The sequence below is a fragment of the Oncorhynchus mykiss genome, chromosome 5, assembly GCF_057628025.1.
Source record: "Oncorhynchus mykiss isolate SJ-2025 chromosome 5, ASM5762802v1, whole genome shotgun sequence".
NCBI lineage: Eukaryota > Metazoa > Chordata > Actinopteri > Salmoniformes > Salmonidae > Oncorhynchus > Oncorhynchus mykiss.
This window is the reverse complement of record NC_143026.1, coordinates 47,687,303-47,712,874: the sequence shown is the minus strand read 5'-3', so window position 1 is coordinate 47,712,874 and position 25,572 is coordinate 47,687,303. Positions and strand designations below refer to the sequence as shown.

At 41.8% G+C, this 25,572-nt stretch overlaps 1 protein-coding gene across 8 annotated transcripts in view; it reads right to left on the bottom strand.

The window, feature by feature from the left end:
* Positions 1 to 245: 245 nt before the first annotated feature.
* LOC110523972 (dymeclin) overlaps positions 246 to 25,572 on the bottom strand; it is a 156,932-nt gene continuing 131,605 nt past the window's right edge. For all 8 annotated transcript variants that reach the window (XM_090235049.1, XM_036977713.2, XM_090235046.1 and 5 more), the window contains 3 exons: positions 17,467 to 17,649; positions 13,738 to 13,851; positions 246 to 2,019 (listed from right to left, as the gene is read on the bottom strand). In XM_090235049.1, the coding sequence (XP_090091175.1) occupies positions 1,870 to 2,019; positions 13,738 to 13,851; positions 17,467 to 17,649 (447 nt within the window). In that variant the 3' untranslated portion in view covers positions 246 to 1,869. The remainder of the gene's footprint in view (positions 2,020 to 13,737; positions 13,852 to 17,466; positions 17,650 to 25,572) is intronic.

The following is a 25,572-nucleotide window of genomic DNA, read 5'->3' as shown; positions in this document are numbered from 1 at the left end:
TCTCTGTGGTCATTGTAATAGAGTAATATACAGATAAAATGTACTCTAGATCTGTACATACCAACCCATCACTTTTTAAACATACAATCATTTTTTACAATAGATGTTTTTGTGATTACATAGGAGGTATAGAAGACAACTATTACATTTGAAGTAGAAAGGAGATATTATATGAAGCATGTTACTTTAGTACGTTGTTACCAGAGTGAACTAACATTCCAGAATAATTTACTTACACGCAAACAGCAAGATTCCAGTTTTAATACATTCTTCTTATTTTTCAGAGGAAAACAGCGGTCATAACAACCCCAATGAAATAAAATGCTTTCAAGAGTGCTTCTCAAGGGCCTACCAATTGGATATCACGAAATTGAGGAGAAAAAGGGGTAAAAGTACAAAAAATAAATGATTTAAAAAAGTAGAAAAAAAGAGGTGCTTCTCAAACTTCACGCACTCACTATAGAGAATACTCTCGTTACTGAATGCAAGGAGAGAGTACATCTTTGGGTACATCCGAATAATCTCTTTTTCCCCAAAGTGAGCACTTGTTCACCTCCCTTCAATGGATTTAAATGTGTGGGAAGTAGTGGACAAGTGCACACTTCAGGAAGAAGTAGTGCACTATACTAGTGCACTATATAGGGAATAGGGTACCAATTTTGACGCATCCTGGAACATTTACAAGGCTAAATAAACATGTGACAGCCTATACAGTGTATAGTTATTTTTATATTTTTAATAATTATGCTTCCTAAATTCAACTTTGTCAGTTGTTGTTGTTCTATATTGACATTAAGACAAATACGTAACTACCAGGAATACAATTCTTTGCTGATGTTCCTTTACAAGGATATTAAGGTTCTCATTTTGCTACTGTTGTTGCTGTTGATTGTCGTTTATGTTTTGGTGGGGGCAAATATCAAAATCCATACATAAATACAATAATAAAAAAAACAAATCCTATAAAACAATCAAATAAACAAATAAACAAACAAACATGATTGTGCACAAAATAACATTGAAAATAAGGACCCCCTGTTTTGCTAAACTACTGATAATAAATAGTTACTGTGGTAAAGACATGACTTAAGACCGTCACAAAAGCCTGGTCCCAGATTCTGTATGTGACAAGTTCTGGGACTAGGCTACAGCGACAAGTATCGTATTGACACCTCTAGGTCATCACCAATGTTAACTGTTATCAACTATCAAGTCCTCAACCTAGGATCCCAGGTGACCTGCTCTGAATACTCTGACAGTTGAATACTCTGAATACTCTGATTTTTTAAATTTCTTTGAACCATAACTACTTCACTTCATAAAAAAGAGAAAGATTTAAGCAAACCCAAAAGAACCAAGGGTGAATTTGAAGTGAGGCAAAACCAGAGAAGACTGAGGACAGAAAATGCACCAAACTCCCAATAATGGAGAAAACAAACTGTCTCTGTTAAGAGTACCATCCTTAGTATTCAGTGCTGCTGTTGAGGTCTGGTTGTGGAGCTGAAACATGTGGAAGCTAGCCTGGTTGTACCAGACTGAATTATGACTCACAATGGTGAGCTCAGTGTTCAGTCTGGACTAACCAGGCTACGTGGAAGCACAGAGGAAAAGTTTGTCTGATATGAACGAATAGGAGCAGAAAGGAAGACCAGTATATTCAATGTCCTCCTGTCTAACATCCCATAGTAACCCAGGGATCTGTCTGTAGAGGCACTTCCAAAGCAGTGCGCGCACACACACACACATGGGCGAATCCTAACTTCCACTAAGGTAACATCTTCCATTTACATCGATGCATGACTAAGTGAACATTTGACGAAAGTGGAAGTTTGGATTGGCCCATAGCTAGACAGACGTGAACTCTCACAATCAGCCAGAGTCCATGCTGAAGAGTTCTATGCCTGTAGGGCTCCAGTTAAGGCCTACTCCAGAGTTGAAAACCAGGGACCACACGTAAGGGATGAAGAAGTCTTCAGGCTGGTCCTCCTCCACATACCTAAACTTCAGCTCCGGGAACTTCTGTAGAGAGACAGAGAAAAGACAGAAGAAGAAAATGTTAAGATAAAGATCAATGGACAGGACAATCACAGAGATGGAGTCTTGATCTTTAGTCTCGGTCTTGAGACTTTCCGGTTTTGACACCATCTCTGGACAAACATACAGTACCTGTCAAAAGTTTGGTCACACCTACTCATTCAAGGGTGTTTCTTTATTTTTACTATTTTCTACATTGCAGAATAATAGTGAACACATCAAAACTATGAAATAACACATATGGAATTATGTAGTAACCAAAATAGTGTTAAACAAATCAAAATATATTTTAGATTTTACAAAGTAGCCACCCTTTGCCTTGATGACAGCTTTGCACACTATTCTCTCAACCAGCTTAAATTAACACGTGTGCCTTGTTAAAAGTTAATTTGTGGAATTTCTTTCATTCTTAATACGTTTGAGCCAATCAGTTGTGTTGTGACAAGGTATACAGAAGATAGCCCTATTTGGTAAAAGACCAAGTCCATATTATGGCAAGAACAGCTCAAATAAGCAAAGAGAAACGACAGTCCATCATTACCTTAAGACATGAAGGTCAGTCAATCTGGAAAATGTAAAAAAAAAACGTTGAAAGTTTCTTAAAGCGCAGCCGCAAAAACTATTACACACATCTGATTCAGAGGGGTTGGGTTAAATGCGGAAGACACATTTCAGTTGAAAGCATTCAGTTGTACACTGACTAGGTATCCCCCTTTCCCCATGATGAAACTGGCTCTCATGATGACTGCCACAGGAAAGGAAGACCTCTGCTTCAGAAGATAAGTTTATTAGTTACCAGACTCAGAAATTGCAGCTCAACTCAATGCTTCACAGAGTTCAAGTAACAGACACATCTCAACATCAATTGCTCAGAGGAGACCGCGTGAATCAGGCCTTCATGGTCGAATTGCTGCAAAGAAACCACTACTAAAGGACACCGATAAGAAGAAGAGACTTGCTTTGGCCAAGAAACACAAGCAATGGACATTAGATCGGTGGAAATCTGTCCATTTCTGATGAGACCAAATTTGAGATTTTTGGTTCTAACTGCCGTGTCTTTGTGAGATGCAGAGTAGGTGAACGAATGATCTCCACATGTGTGGTTTCCACCGTGAAGCATGGAGGAGGAGGTGTGATGGTGTGGGGGTGCTTTGCTGGTGACACTGTCAGTGTTTAGAATGTAAGGCGCACTTAACCAGCATGGCTACCACAGCATTCTGCAGTGATATGCCATCCTATCTGGTATGCGCTTAATGGGACTATCATTTGTTTGACCACAGGACAATGACCCAACACACCACCAGGCGGTGTAAGGGCTATTTGACCAAGAAGGAGAGTGATGGAGTGCTGCATCAGATGACCTGGCCTCCACAATCACCTGACCTCAACCCAATTGAGATGGTTTGGGATGAGTTGGACCGTAGAATGAAGGAAAAGCAGCCAACAAGTGCTCGGCATATGTGAGAATTCCTTCAAGACTTGGAAAACCATTCCAGGTGAAGCAGGTTGAGAGAATGCCAAGAATGTGCAAAGCTTTCAAGGGAAAGGGTAGCTACTTTGAAGAATCTAAAATATATTTTGATTTGTTTAACACTTTTTTGGTTACTACATGATTGCATATGTTATTTAATAGTTTTGATGTCTTCACTATTACTCTACAATGTAGAAAATAGTCAAAATAAAGAAAAACCTTTGAATGAGTAGATGTGTCCAAACTTTTGACTGGTACTGTATATGACCAGAGAAATGTCAGATTCAGTGTCTATAACTCCCTGGTATTCCTTACAGATGACAACACAAAAGAGTCAGTATCTACAGCCGGTTGGTGACAGCCAGTCAGGACATGAGCTAGCTAGCTACAAACAAAAACTGGTTAAACTCATCCATCTGATGTAATTCCATCTGCACCAGTCTAGTTGCTGAGGTAAAGGTACTTAGGTGGCCTCTGACCTTTAAACAGGCCCAGTTAAATGTGTTCAGCCCTCCATTGACCTAACTGGGACACTGGAAACCATAAACTGAAGACACTTACTGTGAAAAGGTACTTGCACCCTTTCTGATTTTCTCTATTTCTGCATATTTTTGATACTGAATGTTATCAGATCTTCAATCAAAACCTAATATCAGATAAAGGGAACCTGATTTAACGAAGAACAAAACAATGGATACTTATTTTATTAACACAGTTATACAACACCCAATTCCCCTGTGTGAAAAGTAATTGCCTCCTTGCACTAAATAACTGGTTGTGCCACCTTTAGCTGCAATGACTGCAACCAAATGCTTCCTGTAGTTGTTGATCAGTCTCTTACATCGCTGCAGAGGAATTTTGGCCCACTCTTGCATGCAGAACTGCTTTAACTCAGCGACATTTGTGGGTTTTCAAGCAAGAACTGTTCGTTTCAAGTCCTGCCACAACATCTCAATTGGGATTAGGTCTGGACTTTGACTAGGCCATTCCAAAACTTAAAATGTGATGCTTTTTTTAAAGCTATTTTCATGTAGGCTTGATTGTGTGTTTTGGATCATTGTCTTGCTGCATGACCCAGCTGCTCTTCAGCTAACAGAGGGATGGCCTGACATTCTCCTGTAGAATTCTCTGATACAGAGCAGAAATCATGGTTCCTTCTATTAAGGCAAGTTGTCCAGGTCCTGATGTAGCAAAACATTCCTAAACCATCAAGCTACCACCACCATGCTTGACCGTTGATAAGATATTCTTACTGTGGAATGCAGTTTTGTTGACTCAAGTTTGCCAAAAGCACCTGGAAGCGCCTGGATGATCATCAAGAGTCTTGGAAGACTGTTCTATGGACATATGATTCAAAAATATAACCTTTTGGACGACATGGGTCCCATGGGCCTACTCCCGAACGCTGTCCCAATCAGAACGATGCTGAAATTATCATCTAGTTGACCACATGCGGGTAGGCTATTCCTTCAAATTTATTACAACGATTGGATAACTTAGGGAGTTTCAGTATGCAACAATTTAATTACATGCCTTCAATTGCATTAGCCTACTTTATTCAAATATTTTCATCATTCTGTGATATTTATTCCCACAGTAATTCTTTATGGATTCATCCAGTTGTGGTTAAGAAAACATTGCATGCTTAGTGGTGGGCTATGCGAAGAGATAGGAGAAGTGACATGCCTTGCAAAGTTTAGAACTGGCAGGAGGATGGTTACCTGGGGCTACCTAGCAACCATCAAGAGTTTAACAGCGTAGTGCGTGCCAATGCCTCCTCAGCATTTACGGCTACATATCATACTAAACCGTAGGCAGAAGTTGACTGACATTTTTACTAGGTCGTTGCGCGTAAATAAATGTTTTGGCTTTGATACCAACAATACCTCTCAGATACAACAAAAATGTGGAAAAAAGTTGACAGTATGGTAAAGTTGGCGGAAAAACATCTTCGTATGAAAGGAATATTAGAGACTCACTCAATCAGGGGGAAGTTGTGGTGCCTTCAGAAAGTATTCACACCACCCCTTGACTTTTGACAAATTTTTGTTGTGTTACAGCCTGAATTTAAACTGTACTAAATTTAGATTGTTTTTTGTCACTGGCCTACACAAAATACCCCATAATGTCAAAGTAGATTTATTTTATTTATTTTTAAACAAATTAATTCAAACTGAAAAGATGAAATGTCTTGAGTCAATAAGTATTCAAACCCTGTGTTATGGCAAGCCTAAATACATTCAGGTCACTTAACAAGACACATAATAAGTTGCATGGACTCACTCTGTGTGCAATAATAGTGTTTAACGTGATTTTTGAATGACCACATCATCTCTGTACCCCACACAATTTCCAACACAGATGAAACCACAAAGACCAGGCAGGTTTTCCAATTTCTCGCAAAGAAAGGCACCTATTGGTAGACGGGTAGAAAATAAAAAGCAGACATTGAAAATGCCTTTGAGCATGGTAAAGTTCTTAATTACACTTTGGATGGTGTATCAATACACCCAGTAACTACAAAGATACAGGCATCCTTCCTAAGTTACCGGAGAGGAAGGAAGCCGCTCAGGGATTTCACCAAGAGACCAATGGTGACTTAAAACAGTTACAGACTTGAATGGCTGTGATAGGAGAAACTGAAGATGGATAAACAACACTGTGGAATGTTGTTGTACTTAATCCACCATACTAACCTAATTGATAGAGTGAAAAGAAGGAAGCCTGTACAGAATATTCTAAAACATGCATCCTGTTTGCAATAAGGCACTAAAGTAGTACTGCAAAACATGTGGCAAAGCATTTAACTTTTTGTCCTGAATACAAAGTGTTATGTTTGGGGCAAATCCAATACAACACATTCCTGATTACCACTCCATATTTTCAAGCATTGTTGTGGATGGGTCATGTTATGGTTATGCTTGTAATCGTTAAGAACTAGGGAGTTTTTCAGGATAAAAAATAAACGGAATGGAGCTAAGCACAGGTAAAATCCTAGAGGAAAACCTGGTTCAGTCTGCTTTCCACCAGAAACTGGGATTTTTTATTTTATTTTTTAAAACAAGCATTTCGCTACACTCACATTAACATCTGCTAACCATGAGTATGTGACAAATAAAATTTGATTTGATTAATTCACCTTTCAGCAGGACAATAACCTAAAATGAAAGGCCAAATCTACATTGGAGTATTTTACCAAGAAGACAACGAAAGTTCCAGTGTCCGAGTTACAGTTTTGACTTAAATCTGCTTGAAAATCTATGTCAAGACCTGAAAATTGTTGTCTAGCAATGATGAACAACCAATTTGACAGAGCATGAAGAATTTGGAAAAGAATAATGGTCAAATGTTGCACAATCCAGGTGTGGAAAGCTCTTAGAATCTTACCCCAAAAGACTCACAGCTGTAATCGCTGCCAAAGGTGATTCTAACATGTATTGACTCAGGGTGTTGAATACTTATCTAATGAAGGTATGAGTGTTTTATTTAGTACACATTTTTTATTTATATATATTTTGTATATTTTATATATTATGTTCACATTTTTCTTCCACTTTAACATATGCATATTTTGTGTACACAGTTGAATACATTTCAATCCCACATTGTAAGAACAAAATATGGAAAAAGTCAACGGGTGTGAATACTTTCTGACGGCACTGTATGTGCGTGCGTGAACCCATTTAGCCTCAGTTACTTGGCTCTCCTAGCCACATCTAGCCCACTCCCTGAAAGCTACACCCCATCTTTGATTTCAGGTGACATCAGGTGAGAAAGAACGCTCGTTAAGGAAGACCAGAGGGGTTGCTTAAGGGTTGCTAAGGTTATAGTTCAGACACAGTGGTAGGATTGTCAAACGTTTGCCTGCCGACAGTACTTAGCACCTCTGAACTGTGTCGGCAGTCAATCTCTTTAGTATTCACACAGCAGAGACCTTCAAGTCGTCAGCTACTCAGCCTAATTAAAATACTCCAAAACAGAAGAGGGAAGTAGTTTTGTTTGACAATGCATGTCCGTGTATGTTGCTTAGCTAGTTCATGGGTAAAAATACAAATGGTCAAGATTGGTCTAGATTCCAAAGTTAGCTAGCTGCGCTAATGTTGTTATTTTGTAGAAAACTCTTGTTGATACTAGCCAGATAGCCACAGCTAGATAACTGCTTAGCAAGATGACGAAGAAACAATTTAATTAACTTTCCATAATCTCATACTGCCAGCGCCAGCCCATAGCCAAATGTTTAGCTAGCTAGCTAATGTTAGCATATTTGCTAGCTAGCGCAACATAGATAGCTAGCTAGAGACATTGCAATAACTCCACAGCGAACACAGGCAGCAGTTTCATGAAAACTAATCCATTGTGATTTAATTAAAATATCAATACCTACCCTGCTCATGCCCAGTAACAGCTAGTGTCCTTCCTACTATCAACAAGAGGCCAGCCAGAAAGTCTCTTTCAACCAACAAACCAGCCAAGCCAAGCCCTACCTAGCCTATCCAAGAAATGCAGCAGGCAGGCCTGTATAATCATCAATAATACAGTGATATCTCATCATATCCCACCAGTTCACAGGGCAATGCTTGGGCCACACACTAATCACTGTATTATAGTCTTCATTGTGTCCACTCAACACAATAACAGTTGTGGGTATGGGGGTATCGGTCTGTGGAACAGACTGACATATGGGCTATGGACCCTGTGTGTTCATATGATACTCTGTATCAGCCAGTGCTTCATCTGGCTAGCTATCATTAGGCATTCAAAACAGCTATCTAGATCAGTCCCTTGTTGCTTGCATGGCTTGCTGTCAATGTTGTTTTGTAAGAACTTATCTAGCAACTTATCTAGTAATATGGTCAGGTAAACACACTACAGAGCCCAATCCAGACACCCTTGCACTGGCCCCAGTGTTTCCTGGGAAGCAGACACAAACAAGCTGGTCCATGATTGGCTCATGTTTGGCCTGGTTTCAGCAATTCCCCTCTCTCATTCCCTTCTCCCTCCCTTTCCCTGCCTGCAGAGCAGACTACATACTTGGCTCAGCCTTATGCCAGTCAGAGTCAGACCAGCCCAGGCGTGTATCCCAAATGGAACCATATTCCCTATTGGCACTGGTAATAAGTATTGCATTATAGGGAATAGGGTGCCATTTGGGATGCATGTCAGACCAGCGCCCCTAGCCCTCGCTCCCCAGAACACAGACTGACTGACTGGGTCCATATCTTGACTGTAGGACTCTCTGTTCCCACTGTTACATGGCTTAGAAGGAATAGGCTTTACAGACCCCACACAGACAGAGTGGAATGCAGCTAGAAGCATATTAGAAAAATAATAATAAATACAATTCCACACAAAACAACAAACGTTTATTATATTATTGGTACGTTTCAGGTAGATCTTCAGGTGTGTTTCAGGTGTGAGGGGCTCGTCTACTTCTCTGTCTGCTGGCCTCTGGAAGCCCCAGTTATGGAGCGTTCTCCTCTCTCCTCTCCTACTTTCCTCTCCCCTTCCCTCCTCTCCTTACCACTTTTCTCACCTGTACTCACCCCTTCTCTGTCCAGTCTCCTTCCCTCCTCTCTCATATCCTCCCCTACTCCACTTTACCCTCCGCTCTCCTCTCCCTTCCAAAGGAGCCAAACTGTCTGTACCTTATCACTACAGAACGAGGCAGCGCAGGCCAAACAATACATTCCACAGGCGCTGTCTGATTGCATCCCAAATGGGATACTATTCCCTATATAGTGCACTTTTCTGGTCAAAAGTCGTGTCCTATGTAGGGAATAGGGTGCCATTTGGGACATAGCCTGTTTGTCATTGAAAGTCATTGAGCCTGATAGGTGGAGGAGTAACAACACACAACTCTGTTGATATTCAAATGGAGAGGAGGGGGAGTGGGGACTGGGCTCACAGAAGACTGGAAAGGAGAGTGAAAGCCAGGGATGGATGTAGAGGGAGAGTGAAAGCCAGGGAGGGATGTACAGGGAGAGTGAAAGCTAGGGAGAGAGGGAGAGAACCTGGGAGAAGGAGATGAAAACCGGGAGAGAGACCGAGAGAAAGCCAGAGACAGAGGGAGGATGGCTAGCAGGCAGGAAGAGAGAGACAGACAGAGACAGATACAGAGGGAAAGGCAGATAGAGGGAGGCTGGACAGCAGGCAGGGAGAGAGAGGGGCTGGCCCCTAGCCCTGGATGGGTCCTTTGTCTCTGTCTAGGGGCTGAGGGCAGAGGTCTGAGACAAATAATAGGGACAGTCTGGCGCTGCTGATACACTGTGGTGTGGGGAAGAAACATCAGCTGGATATCCCTGGGGCATTCTCACCTTCTGTTAACCCTTTCATATAGATACAGACAGACGGCCAGGGACATACGCATGTCTAGGCTGACTCATTGACTCACAAAGTGTCTACCATGCTGGTCTATGTCTAATTCTATGTCCATGTCTAGTTCATTCGCCACTTATATGCTAATATATGTCTAGTCTAGTTCATCCGTATGTGCAATAAAACCTGTGACTCTGTTTGTCCGAAGAGAGATAAAGTCAAAACCGGAGCCCTTGATACACAAACCCAGACGTCCATGAACATACATCCTTTAATTTGTGTTAGAAGAACATGGTAGACTTGTATAGTCTATGTCTAGTTTAGTCCATCTGTATAGAACCAGTGACTGACTAGACTGTCCTATCATCATAATTTTATAGATTTTTATTTTATTTAACTAGGCAAGTCAGTTAAGAACACATTCTTATTTACAATGACGGCCTACCCCGGACGACGCTGGGCCAATTGTGCGCCACCCTATGGGATTCCCATTCACGGCCGGATGTGATACAGCCTGGATTCGAACTAGGGACTGTAGTGACGCCCCTTGCACTGAGATGCAGTGCCTAACACCACTGCACCACTCGAGAGCCCACTAGACATATATTAGCATAGAAGTGGTGATTGAACAGACATAGACATAGAATTAGACATAGACCAGCATGGTAGACATGGTAGACACTGAGTCAGCCAGACATGCTGATGTCGCTGGCCGTCTGTCTTTATCTTTATGAAAGGGTTAACAGAAGGTGAGAATGCCCCAGGGATATCCAGCTGATGTTTCTTCCCCACACCACAGTGTCCCAGCAGCATCAGACTGCCCCTATTATGCGTGTCAGACCTCTGCCCTCAGCCCATAGGCAGAGACAAAGGACCCATCCAGGGCTCAGATGATAATGGTAAAAGGAAGTCAGAATTAATCATTTGAACTCCACATCCACACATTCAGCTGCTGCCGAACCCACCTCCTGTGATGGGCAGATTCAGATTCACTTTTATTAAATCGGTTAGTTAGATAGCCAGTCGAAAGATAATACAGGCCTTGCCAACTATTGTCTAATTTTCTAGTACTCTACCATGCAAGGCACTAAATAAAGAAAATGTCATTGGTAGCACTGGTGCGCTCAACTTTAAAAAGCTAGGAGCACCACATGAAATTTAGGAGCACCAGAAGCAGATGTTTTGCCCTACAAACTAGTATGTAGCACGGTAAAGACATGTGTTTATTATACAAATACCTGTCATTGAAATGACTAAGTCATTTGTGGAATATTAGGTTTCTGCATTGTGTAAAAGCACAATATTTCCATTGAAAATGTTACTGTCTCTTTAAAAAGGTCAGCTTTGTGATGATGACATGCAAGAGATGTGCCATTTAGTCATTGCAAAGCTGTGATCTCCTGAAGAAGCTATCCCTTTTACATTCTTTCTGTGCCCCCAAGTGTTTGGATAAACTGGTAAAGTTAGATAGCTAGCCAATGAGGTAACACGACTGAACAAAGTGCAAACAAATGGTTAACAACCGCCCACAACATGGTTTATTATGGATGTAAAATGGTCCCGGCGATCTGCTATAGCAGGGTCTCCCAAACTCAGACCTGGGTGCACCTTTAGTTTTTTTGCCCTAGCTCTACACAGCTGATTCAAATAACCAACTCATCAAGCTTTGATTATTTGAATCAGCTGTGTAGTGCTAGGGACCGAGTTTAGGAAACCCTGTACTACAGGAAGATTTTTTATGTTGCGCTGGTAATATGGGACAGATCCTTAGACCTGGTTGTGCTTTAAGTAAACCATTGTCGCTGTAGTAATGTTGCAACCATGACGCTACCGAATCTGCAATTGCTTTTTTTCTCAAGGGCACTCAAACAATGGTACAGCGAAGCCTTATCATTACAATTATTAACTGGGAGATTTTTCCCCTAATAATCGCACAGTGCTCCCAAAATTAAACTCCTGTTCGCACAGCAAAATATTGAGTCGCACCTTAGAGCCCTGCTACCATGCCATCTCAATTGAACAAATAGCTAGGCAATGCTCTATATAAGTGCTTTGTGAGGGCATTTAAAGAATTATTGATAATTTCATACAGCATTAATCATTAGCCTATTAATTCTTATTTGGAAGATAAGGTTGTGTCCCAAATAGCACCGTATTCCCTATATAATGTCCTACTTTTGAAAAAAAAGAAAAAAGGAAGAAAGAAAAAGGGCACTATATAGGAAACAAGATACCATTTGGGACACAACCTAAATAAGGGGAATGAGTGAACGCAGACAGACAGACAGACAGCCAGCCAGGGAGACAGACAGCCAGGGACAGACAGCCAGGGAGACAGACAGACAAGACAGGGAGACAGACAGACAAGACAGGGAGGGAGACAGACAGGGAGGGATGGAGACAGACAGGGAGGAAGGGATGGAGACAGACAGGGAGGGAGGGATGGAGACAGACAGGGAGGGAGGGAGACAGGGAGACAAGGAAGTGATGAGTATCTCTCAGGCAGAGCAGACTGAAGCAGAGTTGAGCGATGGAAGGATCGACCTAGATTATCACACTGCAGTGGTAATATTGTGTCAGGATACATCAGTCAATTGCAGCATGATATCATTACACTAAAGAAGAGATGAGAAATAAAGCTACACTAGCTGTCAATCAGACCAGTTCCATACCCTGCATAGACAGACACACCTAAACTACAGAATAGATACTTGCCTAGATAAAGGATAACGCAGGGGTTCTCATGGGCTACATACGGAAGGTGTTGATACAGGAATCCTGTGCTACAGACACTGAATACTGTACACAGTACAGTATTTGAAAGAAAACAAATACCATTTAAACTCAGGTTCTGACAGATACCTATGCCTAGATGAATAGACTGCAGAGTTTTTTTCCTAAATGCTACATAGAGAAATGCTGAAACGGAGGGTGCTGAGATATACAGGAGGATATGGCTGGTCGTCAGACAGAATATCCCTTTTATCCCTTAGCTAGCTAGTTACAGTAGTAGTAGACACAAATGCCTTCCAGTTCCAATGACATGAGACAGAACATGGAACACATGATGAAACACTCAATTAAGGCGTCTGGGCGCTGAAGATGGACCCCATGCCTAGGATACATATTTCCTCCTTGATTATTGTATGGATGGGGAATTGTGGGTAGGTGGCGTCCCGCGGCGAGAGCAAGGTAATGAGGTGCTGCTGTCAGATTTATTTCTCTCCCGGATTACACATCCCAAATGACACCCTATTCCTTATATAATGCACTGTCAAAGGTAGTGCGCTATATAGGGAATACGGTGCCATTTGTGACACAGGCAGAAGACAAAGTGTCGGAGCGATGGCACCTTCTTGAAATGCCATTACCTGCAGCAGCATATTTACCAGGCAGGAAGGATGGCTGTGATGGGAACATTAATGCTAATGAAGATTTGAGCTGGTCTTTGTCTTAGCTCATCCTCATCCCTAACTCCCCAGTCCCAGACAAGCTCTCAACATCCCAGTCCATCCCTTTCTTATAACTCCCAACTCCCTTTCCCCATCTCCCATCCTATCCACCATCCCCAGCTCCCATCATTAGCTCCCAGCCCCATCACTCCAGCCCACATTAATCCCTATCCCCATCCCTGATCACTCCTACCAAAAGTAATCAGATTACGTTCGGGTAATCTAAAAGTTACATGACTAATTACAATTTTGGACAGGTAACTAGTAACCGTAATGGATTATATTTAGAAAGTAACCTACCCAACCCTGTGTGTGTGCGTGTCTATGGTGTTACCTTGAGGCAGTCTTTGAGCAGAGAGTCTGCGTACGTCCGTCTGTGTGTTGGTCTGGGTTCTTACCTGGAGGCGGTCTTTGGGCAGGTTGTGTGTCTGTCTGTCAGAGTGCGAGCGTGTGTGTGTTACTTACCTTGAGGCGGTCTTTGGGCAGGGCCTGTGCTCCCTTCATGATGACCTCCTGAACCCTCTCTACTGACAAGTCTGTCCCTGCTGCCTCAAGACGCTGGCTGAAGAAACCTATCACCTGGGGGACAGGGACACACGTCAGAAAAAGGATTTGTGTGTGTGTGCATGTTAGCTTGAGGAACCTTTCAGTTGAACTGTTATTTTTCAGTCGTGTGTGTGTAGTGTGAGAGATGGTGTTTTTTTGTTGTAAGTGGACAATTACACACACACACAGTTACACTTTAAGGTCCAGTCTTTTTCGTGCGCTTTTCGGTGTCGCCACTGACACTCTAGAGAATTAACACTTCAATGAGTCTCGTCTCTGTACATTTGTACATCAATAACATATGTTGATCTGATTGAACTATCATCTCTTCTCAGCTTCTATTTGTATCATCTGGATCCTAATTAATTTAACCCTGTTATTTGGGTCTTCACAATAGTCTACCATTGCAACAGACGTCCCCCCCCCACCATCACCCCTTAGGCAGGGTTGTAGTAGACCACATATTGAGTGTCTCGGTCTCGTATCCATTTTTACTTGACTCAATCAATGGGGACTTGTAATTTCTTCCTGAGATCAGCCGAGACCCGAGGCTTCATTTATAACCGTTGTGTAAATTTTACACAAAAAATAGAGATTCATAAACTTGGTGCAAGCCATACATACGCATGTGTCCCATTATGAATTAGACCGGTTGTGAAAAAGCCCATCCTTCACCTTTTATGGTGACAATAACACCCTTCTTTGCTGTAAACTTTGGAAGTATTGGAATTAGGCCAAGACAGTATCTAAAGGAAATAGCAATGGCCAACTTGATCAAACGTCTTGGGAGGTGGCAGAATGTTTTCTTTTGCAGTGACATTTGCTGTATCTGATCGTCCCGGAAACACAAAAGCAATAACAATAACAAATTGTTTTAGACTTGCAAACAGATCGTTTGCCTTCAATAATGTTCTGCATTTACTTTTTCCTGAACCTAAACATGCTGCACTGCCGCAAATTCGGAAACATTGTCTACTCTGAAAAAAATACTAGCAGTGCTAGCCTACACACATTCAATGCAAAAGATCAACTGTCTGTTCACCTGTCAAATTCTATTGTAGGCCTATGTTATAACAGTAGTTCCTTTCAGATGTATAGAGCAAAAATGAATTATAATGGCCTATTTAATAGGCCCAATTAAATGAGATGCGCATGGTAATTTCTTGTATGGCTACTTGGTGAATATGAACACTTCATGGCCAGAAAGGTGAGGAACATATTATGCAATGGTAGATATATTTATTATGTTTATAAATTAAATAGTCTACTCGAGAAATTACAGTACTCAGACATAGCCCACACATGTCAACGGAAACGATGAACCGTCTGCTCTACCGTTAAACTGCGTTTCAGATTGAATCTATTTACTACTGTGAAGTGGGTCCAATTAAATGAGAGATGGAACAAATGGTAGCCTATCCTAACTTGTTGTATAAGCCTATAAGTTATTTTGCGATTATGAAACAATCACTAACCAGGTTTCTATCAAAGCTTTTGTCGGATGAAAAAAAATATATGACCGGCCTGATGGAAACAGAACATTACCCAGTAAACGTTCCAAACGTCGACAAAACCAAATATGCTAGACAAGGTGGGATCTTTTTGTACCGGTAAAATAAATTATTACGGAATGTTGGTGGAAAATATTTTATGCACAAATATTGATTTAATAACCATCAGATTTGTTGTATTTAGGGGTCCAGCAAAATTAAGGAAGTTTATACAATTTTAAAAACATTACAATACATTCACAGATTTCACAACAGACTGTGTGCCCTCAGGCCCCTACTCCACCTCATATCTACATTACTAAATCCATGTGTATGTTATCGTATGTGTGTGTGTGTGTCCGTACCAATGTTTGTGTTGCTTCACAGTCCCCGCTGTTCCATAAGGTGTTTTTTGATCTGTTTTTTAAATCAAATTTTACTGCTTGCGTCAGTTACTTGATGTGTAATAGAGTTCCATGTAGTCATGGCTCTATGTAGTACTGTGTGCCTCCCATAGTCTGTTCTGGACTTGGGGACTGTCAAGAGACCTCGTGTGGCATGTCTTGTGGGGTATACATGGGTGTCCGAGCTGTGTGCCAGTAGTTTAGACAGACAGTTTGGTGCATTCAACATAAAAGTAAAAGACATAATAAAAGGCATACTTCAATAAAAGTCATATTGAAGTCAACTTGGAGTCACGCGATGATGACATGTTGCGTGGTCCTCCCACTACGACTCGGGAAAGCATGCAATTTATTAGGCTACAGATTAAATAAATTATGGACTTCACAGGGTTGTGAAAGTGTGAGGTGATGAGCTTGCTGCTCCTTTCCAATAAATATCTAGAGTCTTATTGTAATGGGTCCTATGTGTAGCTGGTGTAGAGAGTCAGGCGCAGGACAGCAGATATGAGTAATAAACGTACTTTTACTCAAAATGTAAAAATATACAAAGTAACAAATACACGCACACCACGACAGACCGAAAATACAATAAACAATCACTCACAAAAACCTATGGGGGAGCAGAGGGTTAAATAATGAAACAGTAATTGTGGGATTGAAATCAGGTGTGTAAAACAAAGACGAAACAAATGGAAAATGAAAAGTGGATCGGCGGTGGCTAGAAGGCCGGTGACGTCGACCGCCGCCCGAACACGGAGAGGGACCGACTTCGGCGGAAGTCGTGACACTTATTCTAGTGACACGATGGCCGGGGATTGGCTGCCGTTTGACAAATAAAAATCTAGTATTTTGATAATAATAATAATAATCTCATCATGTAGGCTATATGTGTGCTCCAGCCAACAGCTCTCAGAGCCAACAACACGCAGGTAGCGCTGTTGGCTGGAGTGCTTGTGCCAACACCAGAGTGGGCACACTCACTATATAACGCAACATTTTTTGTGCGAAAACCATCAGTAGAGTTCAAAATGCGATGGAAACCAATTGAATTTGTTTAATGGGAATTTAACTGCAAAAGGTATTATTATTTGCCCTACGTCATCACGTATAGCCTTTTATCTGCAACAAGTCCATCTCAGTCACACATATCTTCTGGGGAAAATGCAGATGTTTTAATATTCACATGAAATTCTGTCACCAATTGGATGGAAACCTAGCTACAGTCCCAGACAGACCTCTCAAACAGGATGCAGCACACACAAGCATCAGAGGCAGCAGGGCTGGGTTACAGGGAAAGGAGTAGTGAAGATTAGGCTGCCATCTGTCTTTACTGTTTCGAGACACTTGTTGGAAGACTGAATGACAGCTAGAGTAGCTCTCGACAACATAATCATGTTCTTAATTAATATTTTACTATCAGCCCCATGAGGGTACAGAGAGTGGACTTATTTTATTCATCAATACATTTCAGAAACTTGTATTGAGTTGTACTGTGCTGGTTTCTTCTCATCTGACACTTCAATAGTGACCAGCCCTCATACCAAAACATACAAAGCCGATTCACAAAACTACTGAAGTCTTACGCTTTCTAAATCCTGTTCATAAATTGTAAATTGCCATTTGTTTTCTATGAAGAGTCTTAGATTCATGTTTGAATTTAAATTCATTGGAATGGGGTGCGTGCGTGTGTATGAGCAGTGTACGTCTGTATGTGCATGCGAGCACTCAATTGTATGCCTCTCTCTCTCACTCACTGTGTCGAGGTTCTGCATGATGTCCTGGAAGGATGGGTGTGTTCTGAACTGTTCAAAGAGCTCTCTCTTGTAGAGCAGGGCGTAGACCAGGTTGGGGTTGTGGTGTAGAGAGTTCGACAGACACGAGTTGATGATCTCCAGCATCATCCTGATCACCTCCTCAATCACATTCAGGTCCTGGGCCTATAAAAGAGAGAGATGACTAACTATTAACATACAGGGCCTATAAAGAGAGAATCTGATTTATTTTATAAGAGACAGAAGAAGCAAGACACAATAGACAACTTTTAGGTGAAACATTTAATGACCTGATATTTCACTTTGGGGGAAAACTGTATGAAAGAATTACCCTGATGTGTCACCTTTGTCTTACTGCAGTAAATTAGAATTTTTTGCTAAATGTCCAACACAGTGGTCATCTGGTTTAAAGCAAATAGAGATTACATAACCAAAAGAACAAGGCTACTAGAAGTAAAAGGGAAACTTTGTTCCTAGAATCAATGGTTTCCATTGGGTCGTAAATAGAAAGTGACTGTGTGTGAGAGCACGGCAGCCTAGCAGCGGCCATAGCGAGGGAGCCAGAGAGGAAGCCGGGGGCACCACTAGGTCCGTAGCGGTAGTACACAGGGATCACAGGGGCAGGCAGGCGGCAGGGTGGTTGTGTCATGTTGAGGGATACCCATTGTGATGCCTGCGTGGCTGAGATGGTATCTAGCTCCATACAGACTGTCTGGAGTCTCTGGCTAGGGACCAGACAGCACTGCAGCACTCTGCTATGCAAAACAGCAACATATTATGCCTGCCTGCCTGTGAGGGAGGGAGGAAGGGAGAGAGGGAGAGAGAGAGAGAGAGAGAGAGAGAAAGCAGAAGGAGCGGGGAAGTGAAGTCCCTTCCGTGGCTGGATTACAGCCCTGCTCCCTCCCTCCATTACCTCATGCTATCGTTCACTCCCACTTTGTAAACCACCAATCTCTAATCTCTAACTATGCTCAGAATATCAAGGAACCTAGGTTATTGTAAAGGCATCAAATCATGTTCTAACAGCTGAAGTAAGGTCACTCATCTAAACATGTGCCATTGGCCTGAAAACAATCATGTAAATTCTAAAACTCACAATCATCAATACACCAGACATAAGGACGTGGTGGTGGTTAGGGCTGTGGCGGTCATGACATTTTGTCAGCTTGTGACGGCCAAGCAAATAACTCCCAGTCTCACGGTAATTGACCATTAATTAACATAAACACATTTAGCATCTCCTTGCTTCCACACACAGTTTACAAGCCACTGATGCAGACCTTTGGAACATCTACATTTTAAAAAGTCGAATAAATCCATGTAATATAGCCTACAAAAAGAACAATAATCAATTATTTATTTTAGGCAGGTCAAAAGAAACATAATATGAAGAAAATGTAGTCTGTTTCAGATTAACAGAATAGCTTTCCTTATGTTAGGCCTTGATCTGGCTATGCCATATGGCGGTGGGCTACACTAGTTCATTTAGCAGACAAGATTTGCTTAGAATTCCGTGGAATTATTTTATAGTATGAAGAATACAATTGAACATAACTGAATAAAATAGAAAGGTTATTTTATACAAATGATTTGGGGGAGTGCGCACATGCGGCTATTCTGTGTTGAAAAGTTAACAAAGATATGCTTAATTATTTATGTAACTTTAGTTGTGAAACAGATGAGCTCATGGGCTCTCATGTGGTGTTTGATTAGATTTTCAAATACATTTGCATTGATGTCAGAGTGATTACAGGGACAATAGAGTACTGAATAGGAGGCAGTTAGCAAGTTTGGTAGGCTACAAATGACCATCAGCAACATCAGAGCTTGGAGACGCCTATTTGGAGAAGTCTAATTACCATGATTACCATACAGTCACTGTAACGGCCCTAGGGGCGGCAGGTAGCATTGGGCCAGTAACCGAAAAGTTGCTGGTAAAAATCTGTCCTTCTGCCCCTGAACAAGGCAGTTAACCCACTGTTCCCCGTCATTGTAAATAATAATTTGTTCTTAACTGACTTGTCGAAAGGGAAATAAAGATTATATTAAAAAAATTACCCTCCATAACCATCTGTGCACCCACAGAATAAAATAGAACATATGCTATGGGTCTACCACTCTACCATAGCTCCAAACAACATGGGCTTCCAGGGTGTCAGCTGGGTACTAGCAGCAACAACACACCATACCGTTTCAACTGCATAGGGACTCACACTGTCCTTTTGACTCACAAAACAACTCATGTCCGAACCAATTTCCTCACAGCGAAGGAGAGAAGACATCACTCCTTCAGAGGGGGAGAGAGAGATAAGGGGAGAGAAAGAGACAGACGCATGGTATCTGCATCCGCATGGGGCTGCCAGCCTGAGGCTGGTCTACTTGCTATTTCCCTTTCGACTCACTCCCTCCCTACTGCTTGTCTACTTGCCATTTCACCTTTGACATCAACAGTTTCATTCTACCCAGTCCCTCCCTCCCTGCCGTCTGGCAGCGCTTATGCCATATTCCCATGGCTGAGAGGGAGGAAAGAGCATGGCTGCATCCCAAATGGCACCCTATTCCCTTTATAATGCCCTACTTTTGAAAAGGTCCCACATGGCTCTAGTCAGAAGTTGTGCACTAAGTAGGGAATATGGTGCCATTTGGGACACATACAATCATGTCTGTCTGCAGCAGCAGGAGAGCTGGATCACCCTCTGTGCGTCAGACCAATTTAGACCCCTGCACTAATGGCTTCTGAGTGGCTAAGACGGAGCCAGCCCACCAGCCGAGAGTCACTGGCTGAAAATCGAGTCAGAGACGCAATGGGGAGCCACTGACTGCAGGACCGCTGAGCACAAAAATGAAGAGAAGGAGAGGAGTGAGCAAGAGCGATCCATTCTGAGGACACAAAGGGTAGATAGGAAGTGCACACTGAAAGATGGATAGTTGGTTTATCTGAGTGATGGCATCTCCTGGCTGTAGGGCTGTGGGGTCCTCTGCACCGCCATGTGATACATGTTCTCTGAACAGCTGGATCTCCAGTACCTTACAGAGATAGAGTCATGCCTGTTCCAGCCCAGGAGAAAAGAGAAGGCCTAGGAGAAAGCTAGTCTGAATAATCCCATGCAGCGTAGCTATAGCTAGATATCATCTTCTAGGGTAAGGCGGGGTAGCAGAGATGGAGAGGACATACTGTGCTCTTCATCTACATCTGATAGTGCAGCGCTGGCTTGTAGATAGCCGCTACTCAGATAGCCACTGGCTTGGCTGCCTGGTGTATTACATTACAGTAGTTTATGAAATGACATGGAAGAGAATAGATATCAGTCCAGCTGATCAGTCCTGCAAAGGTTCTCAGAGTCAGATGTCAAGATCAGAGATATGGAGAACAGTGAATCATCTCTAGGAGAGTGTGTAGGAGCGACATTCAACCTACTGCAAAACCTGCATCAAAAGGAAATGTATGTGCCAGAGTATGATTATTGGTGCGTGAGTGTATGTCAAAGAGGCAGCTTGTGTATGAGGGAGTCTGTGTGTGTGTGTGTGTATATAAAACACATACAAATACTCAAGATAAAACTATGAGGCAGCGATATGACGTTGTCATAGAAACATGCACATGATGAGCAAACGGAACACAGATATGGAATGAAACGGGGTGTTGGTGTGTGTGTGTGTGAGTTGCTCGCATCAAAAAGCTTTTTGTGTTCAAATAAACATGGTGTGTGACAGGAACAGTTTGTCTGATAACTGTTGAAAAGAGCCAGGTAGTGACCCAAATGGCACTCTATTCCCTACATAGTGCACTACTTTAGACCAGAGCCCTTTGGGTCTTGGTCAAAAGGAGTGCACTATATAGGGAACAAGGTGCCATTTGGGACAGACAGAGTTAGTAAAACATTTATTCACACAACCATCTGTCATGTAGGACACAGGGAGGGACAAGGCCGGATTAAGAAATCATAGGCCCTTTTTTGTGCTGGCAAAAAATTGAGTTGTTGAGAATTAAAATAAATAAATATTGGTTCTACAGACAGATTAGTCTTCTCTTTTCAGCGGTAGGCATTTGCTTTCCAAACTGTACATTTTTACCGCAATTGTATTTAGAAATTTGCAAAAAGGCAAAATAACAGCCGCAACCAACCATAGAAATATAATCTATAGATAACAGTTCCCACTCAAGTCAGGACGGGAAGCCATTGCTAGCGTACCCATGAGTTTAACACTCAAATTGCCAGGGTAAGAGCAGATGTTCCAAATCCCTTCTATGGATTATAGGTCTATGGCCACAATAGAACAAGCTGTATATTTGGCGCACATGCTGCCCAAATTGCGGCCTTCCTGACTGTAGGCAACCGGTCACTGCCAAACTAAACACTTGAGTAAATGAGGGATACAACGTTTATGTTATGATGTGTTGGGTGCATTTTCCTGGCTTGGTTTAGGTCCACTTGTAGAATCTATGCCAAGGTGCACTGAAGCGGTTCTGGCAGCTCATGGTGGCCTAACACCCTTTTAAGACACTTTATTTTGGCAGTTACCTGCATGGCTTGTGATCAAATTTTATCCAGTTATTTTTTTGTAACTACTGATGCTCTGTGGCTAAATGTTGCTCTCTGGTGTATTTTGAACATTGAAAGCGGGCTCCTTTGGTTGGATAAAATAATAATAAAAAAATAACTTTTTTTTTTGCTTCGTGCCCCTTATGGCATTGGGCCCCTGACTCACACAGTTGGCCAGTCACATTTTCTTAATATGCAGTTTATTTTTTATTATTCAGTTACCCATTCAAGGCAGTTACCCACTTGGGCCTCCTACCTCCTCTCCTCCCCCAATCTGATGATGAGCAGAGCGGCAGCAGGCGGCTGTCTACACTCATTGAGAGAGGGCTCCTGAATCCTCCTGTGGTTGCGGTAAAAATATGTAAAATATATACTACATATACTGTATTTCATGTATTGTTTTGTTGTTTTTGCTACCTGTTGGGCCCCCCACGGGCCTGGGAACAGGGGCCTCCGCCCCGGTAAGCCCCTGCATTCACCCGGGCCCTGGGGAGGGAGTGTATACATTTGTTGCCCTGGCTAGGTTCAGAAGAGCTCGTGTGTGTGTCTCCCTTTCAGTGTTTCAGTTCGGAAAATTTGTCACAGACAAGTGACTGGGAAGATTTATCAGACAATTTATCAGACATCTGAGAAACTTACAGGCCATCCATATGCATTGGGTGCGTATCCGATTAGGGCGTCCACCCATGTAGAGCCAGCCCCATCAATAAATGAGGGATATTGGCCAAATGAGACACATTTAATGTGTAGCATATGCAAAACTTTATAGCCTATTGTTTTATGGGTTTTTAATTTTCTAAAACAATAATTGTCCACCTCACGGTTCAGCTGTCGGAGATTTGAGCACTAAATGTATCAGGGCATTACATGTATAGGCCTATAGGATTAGGCATCCACTTTAAGGTATTAATATATTTTTTTACATTTATAAAAAATCAAGAAAAGCTTAAGCCTCAGAGAGAGAGAGAGAATTAGATATGCCGGCGCCATGCTATGACACCGACATGGACTTTTTATAGTCAGATATACAGTGCATTCGTAAAGTATTCAGACTCCTTGACTTTTTCCACATTTTGTTAGTTACAGCCTTATTCTAAAATTGATTAAATCTACATACAATACCCCATAATGACAAAGTGAAAACAGGTTTTTAGATATTTTTTTAAACGTATTAAAAATAAAAAACAGAAACACCTTATTTACATAACTATTCAGACCCTAATCTATGAGACTCGAAATTGAGCTCAGGTGCATCCTGTTTCCATTGGTCATCCTTGAGATGACTCTCCAACTTGATTGGAGTCCACCTGTGGTAAATTCAATTGATTGAATATGACTTGGAAAGCCACACACCTGAGAAAATAGGTTTTCCTCTAGGATGTTGCCTGTGCTTAGCCCCATTTTGATTGTTTTTTTATCCTGAAAAACTCTCCAGTCCTTAACGATTACACGCATACCCATAACATGACGCAGCCACCATTACGCTTGAAAATATGGAGAGTGGTACTTAGCAATGTGTTGTATTGTATTTGCCCCAAACATAACTTTGTATTCAATAGAAAAAGTTAATTGCATTGCCACAATTTTTGCAGTATTAATTTAGTACCTTGTTGCCAACAGGATGCATGTTTTGGAATATTTGTATTCTGTACAGGCTTCCTTCTTTTCACTCTGTCAATTAGGTTAGTATTGTGGAGTAACTACAATGTTGTTGATCCATCCTCAGTTTTTTGTGTTTGAAATCCCGTGCTCAAATGGGGGACTTCACAGAAAATTGTATATGTGGGGTACTTAGATAAGGTAGTCATTCAAAAAATATGTTTAAAACTATTATGCAACTTAAGCAAATTTTTACTTCTGAATTTATTTAGGCTTGCCATAACAAAGAGGTTGAATACTTATTGACTGAAGACATTTCAGCCTTTTAAGTTGTTATTAATTTGTAAAAGTTTCGAAAAACATAATTCCACTGACTGGAGTCAGTGACAAAGAAATGTAAATTGAATACATTTTAATTTTGTGATATCCAATATCCAATTGGTACAGTCCTGTCACATCACTGCAACTCCCCTGCAACTCCCCTACGGACTAGGGAGCGGCGAAGGTCGAGAGCCTTGCGTTCTCCGAAATACGACTGCTTCTTGACACACTGCTCGCTTAACCCGGAAGCCAGTCGCACCAATGTGTCGGAGGAAACACCGTCCAATTGGCGACTGGAGTCAGCTTGCAGGGGCCCCGGTCCACCACAAGGAGTTGCTAGAGCGCGATGGGACAAGGAAATCCCGGAAATCCCGGCCGGGCAAACCCTCGACGCTGGGCCAATTGTGCACCGCCTCAATGGTCTCTCCGTCACAGCCGGCTGTGACACAGCTTGGGATCGAACTTGGGGCTATAGTGACGCCTTAAGCACTGCGATGCAGTGCCTTAGACCGCTGTGCCACTCGAGAGGCTCCAATTTAATCCATTTTAAATGGTCTGTAACACAACAAAATGTGTAAAAGTTTAGGGGTGTGAAAACATTCTAAAGGCACTGAATGAATGAATATTAATTACAGCTAAATCATTTTACGTATTCAATTAATAGTTTAGTACCAAAACCAAGAACCCTTTCCAGCTTCTTTCTGAAGCTTTAAAGTCGCAATAGTCTACACGTCACAGAAATACAAATGGAATTTACACAGCATAATTCCCTGAGTGCATTTCACTTCCCAGGTTGCACATGGCAGCTGGATGTCTAGTTTCTACTGGCTACTGCTAGGAAGCCCAGACAAACGCAAAGTAGTCTAAATATATTGCTGTCAAGTTGAGTGCGTTTCACATGACTTTTGGGTTGTGTAATCATATCATAATGCTCACATGAATGGCATGCTGAAAATATATTAATGACATTTATCACACAATTATTCAAATTTAGTAGAATAACGACAACGTTACAATGTAACGGTAAAATCGTTTTTTTGCCGTTTTGGAACTAAACCTCCCTTGCACTGCACTGCTTTGTAACTAACACCTTTTGTTTAGTTGCATTAGTGGGCTGGCCCTCATCTGCTCTGTAATCAAAGTTTCCAATAGTTCGCTTTTGGAGCCATTTATGTCAACACATTGTGGGCGTGGAGGTATGATGTTTTCGTTAGAAGAAGCCATGACAAAGATATTTAAAAGTAAGGTTTCCCCTTCTGTCTGTGTCAATGCTTTCAGTATTTTCTCTCTCTTCAAGCTTAAGTGGTTTGCGCTGACAGCTGCATGTGCAAGCGCAGCCTGGCCAGCCCCCTTGAGAAAATTCTGACAAATTACAACAGACTCGATCCTCGCAATCCATATATGATGTGAAATACATTTGACAGAAGTACCGAAAGTGACAAATTCTAGCACCAAACCGTTTTGCATGTTCTAGTATCAAAGTACCAAAGTTTCAGTATACCGTGCAATACTTGATATAGGAGTACAATTCGCTTCTTTCTATCAGAATATTTTTCATAAAGATAAGCATTCAATTCTTAGATTATAGGACTAACTTTGGTAGGCCTAAAACATTCTTCCTCAT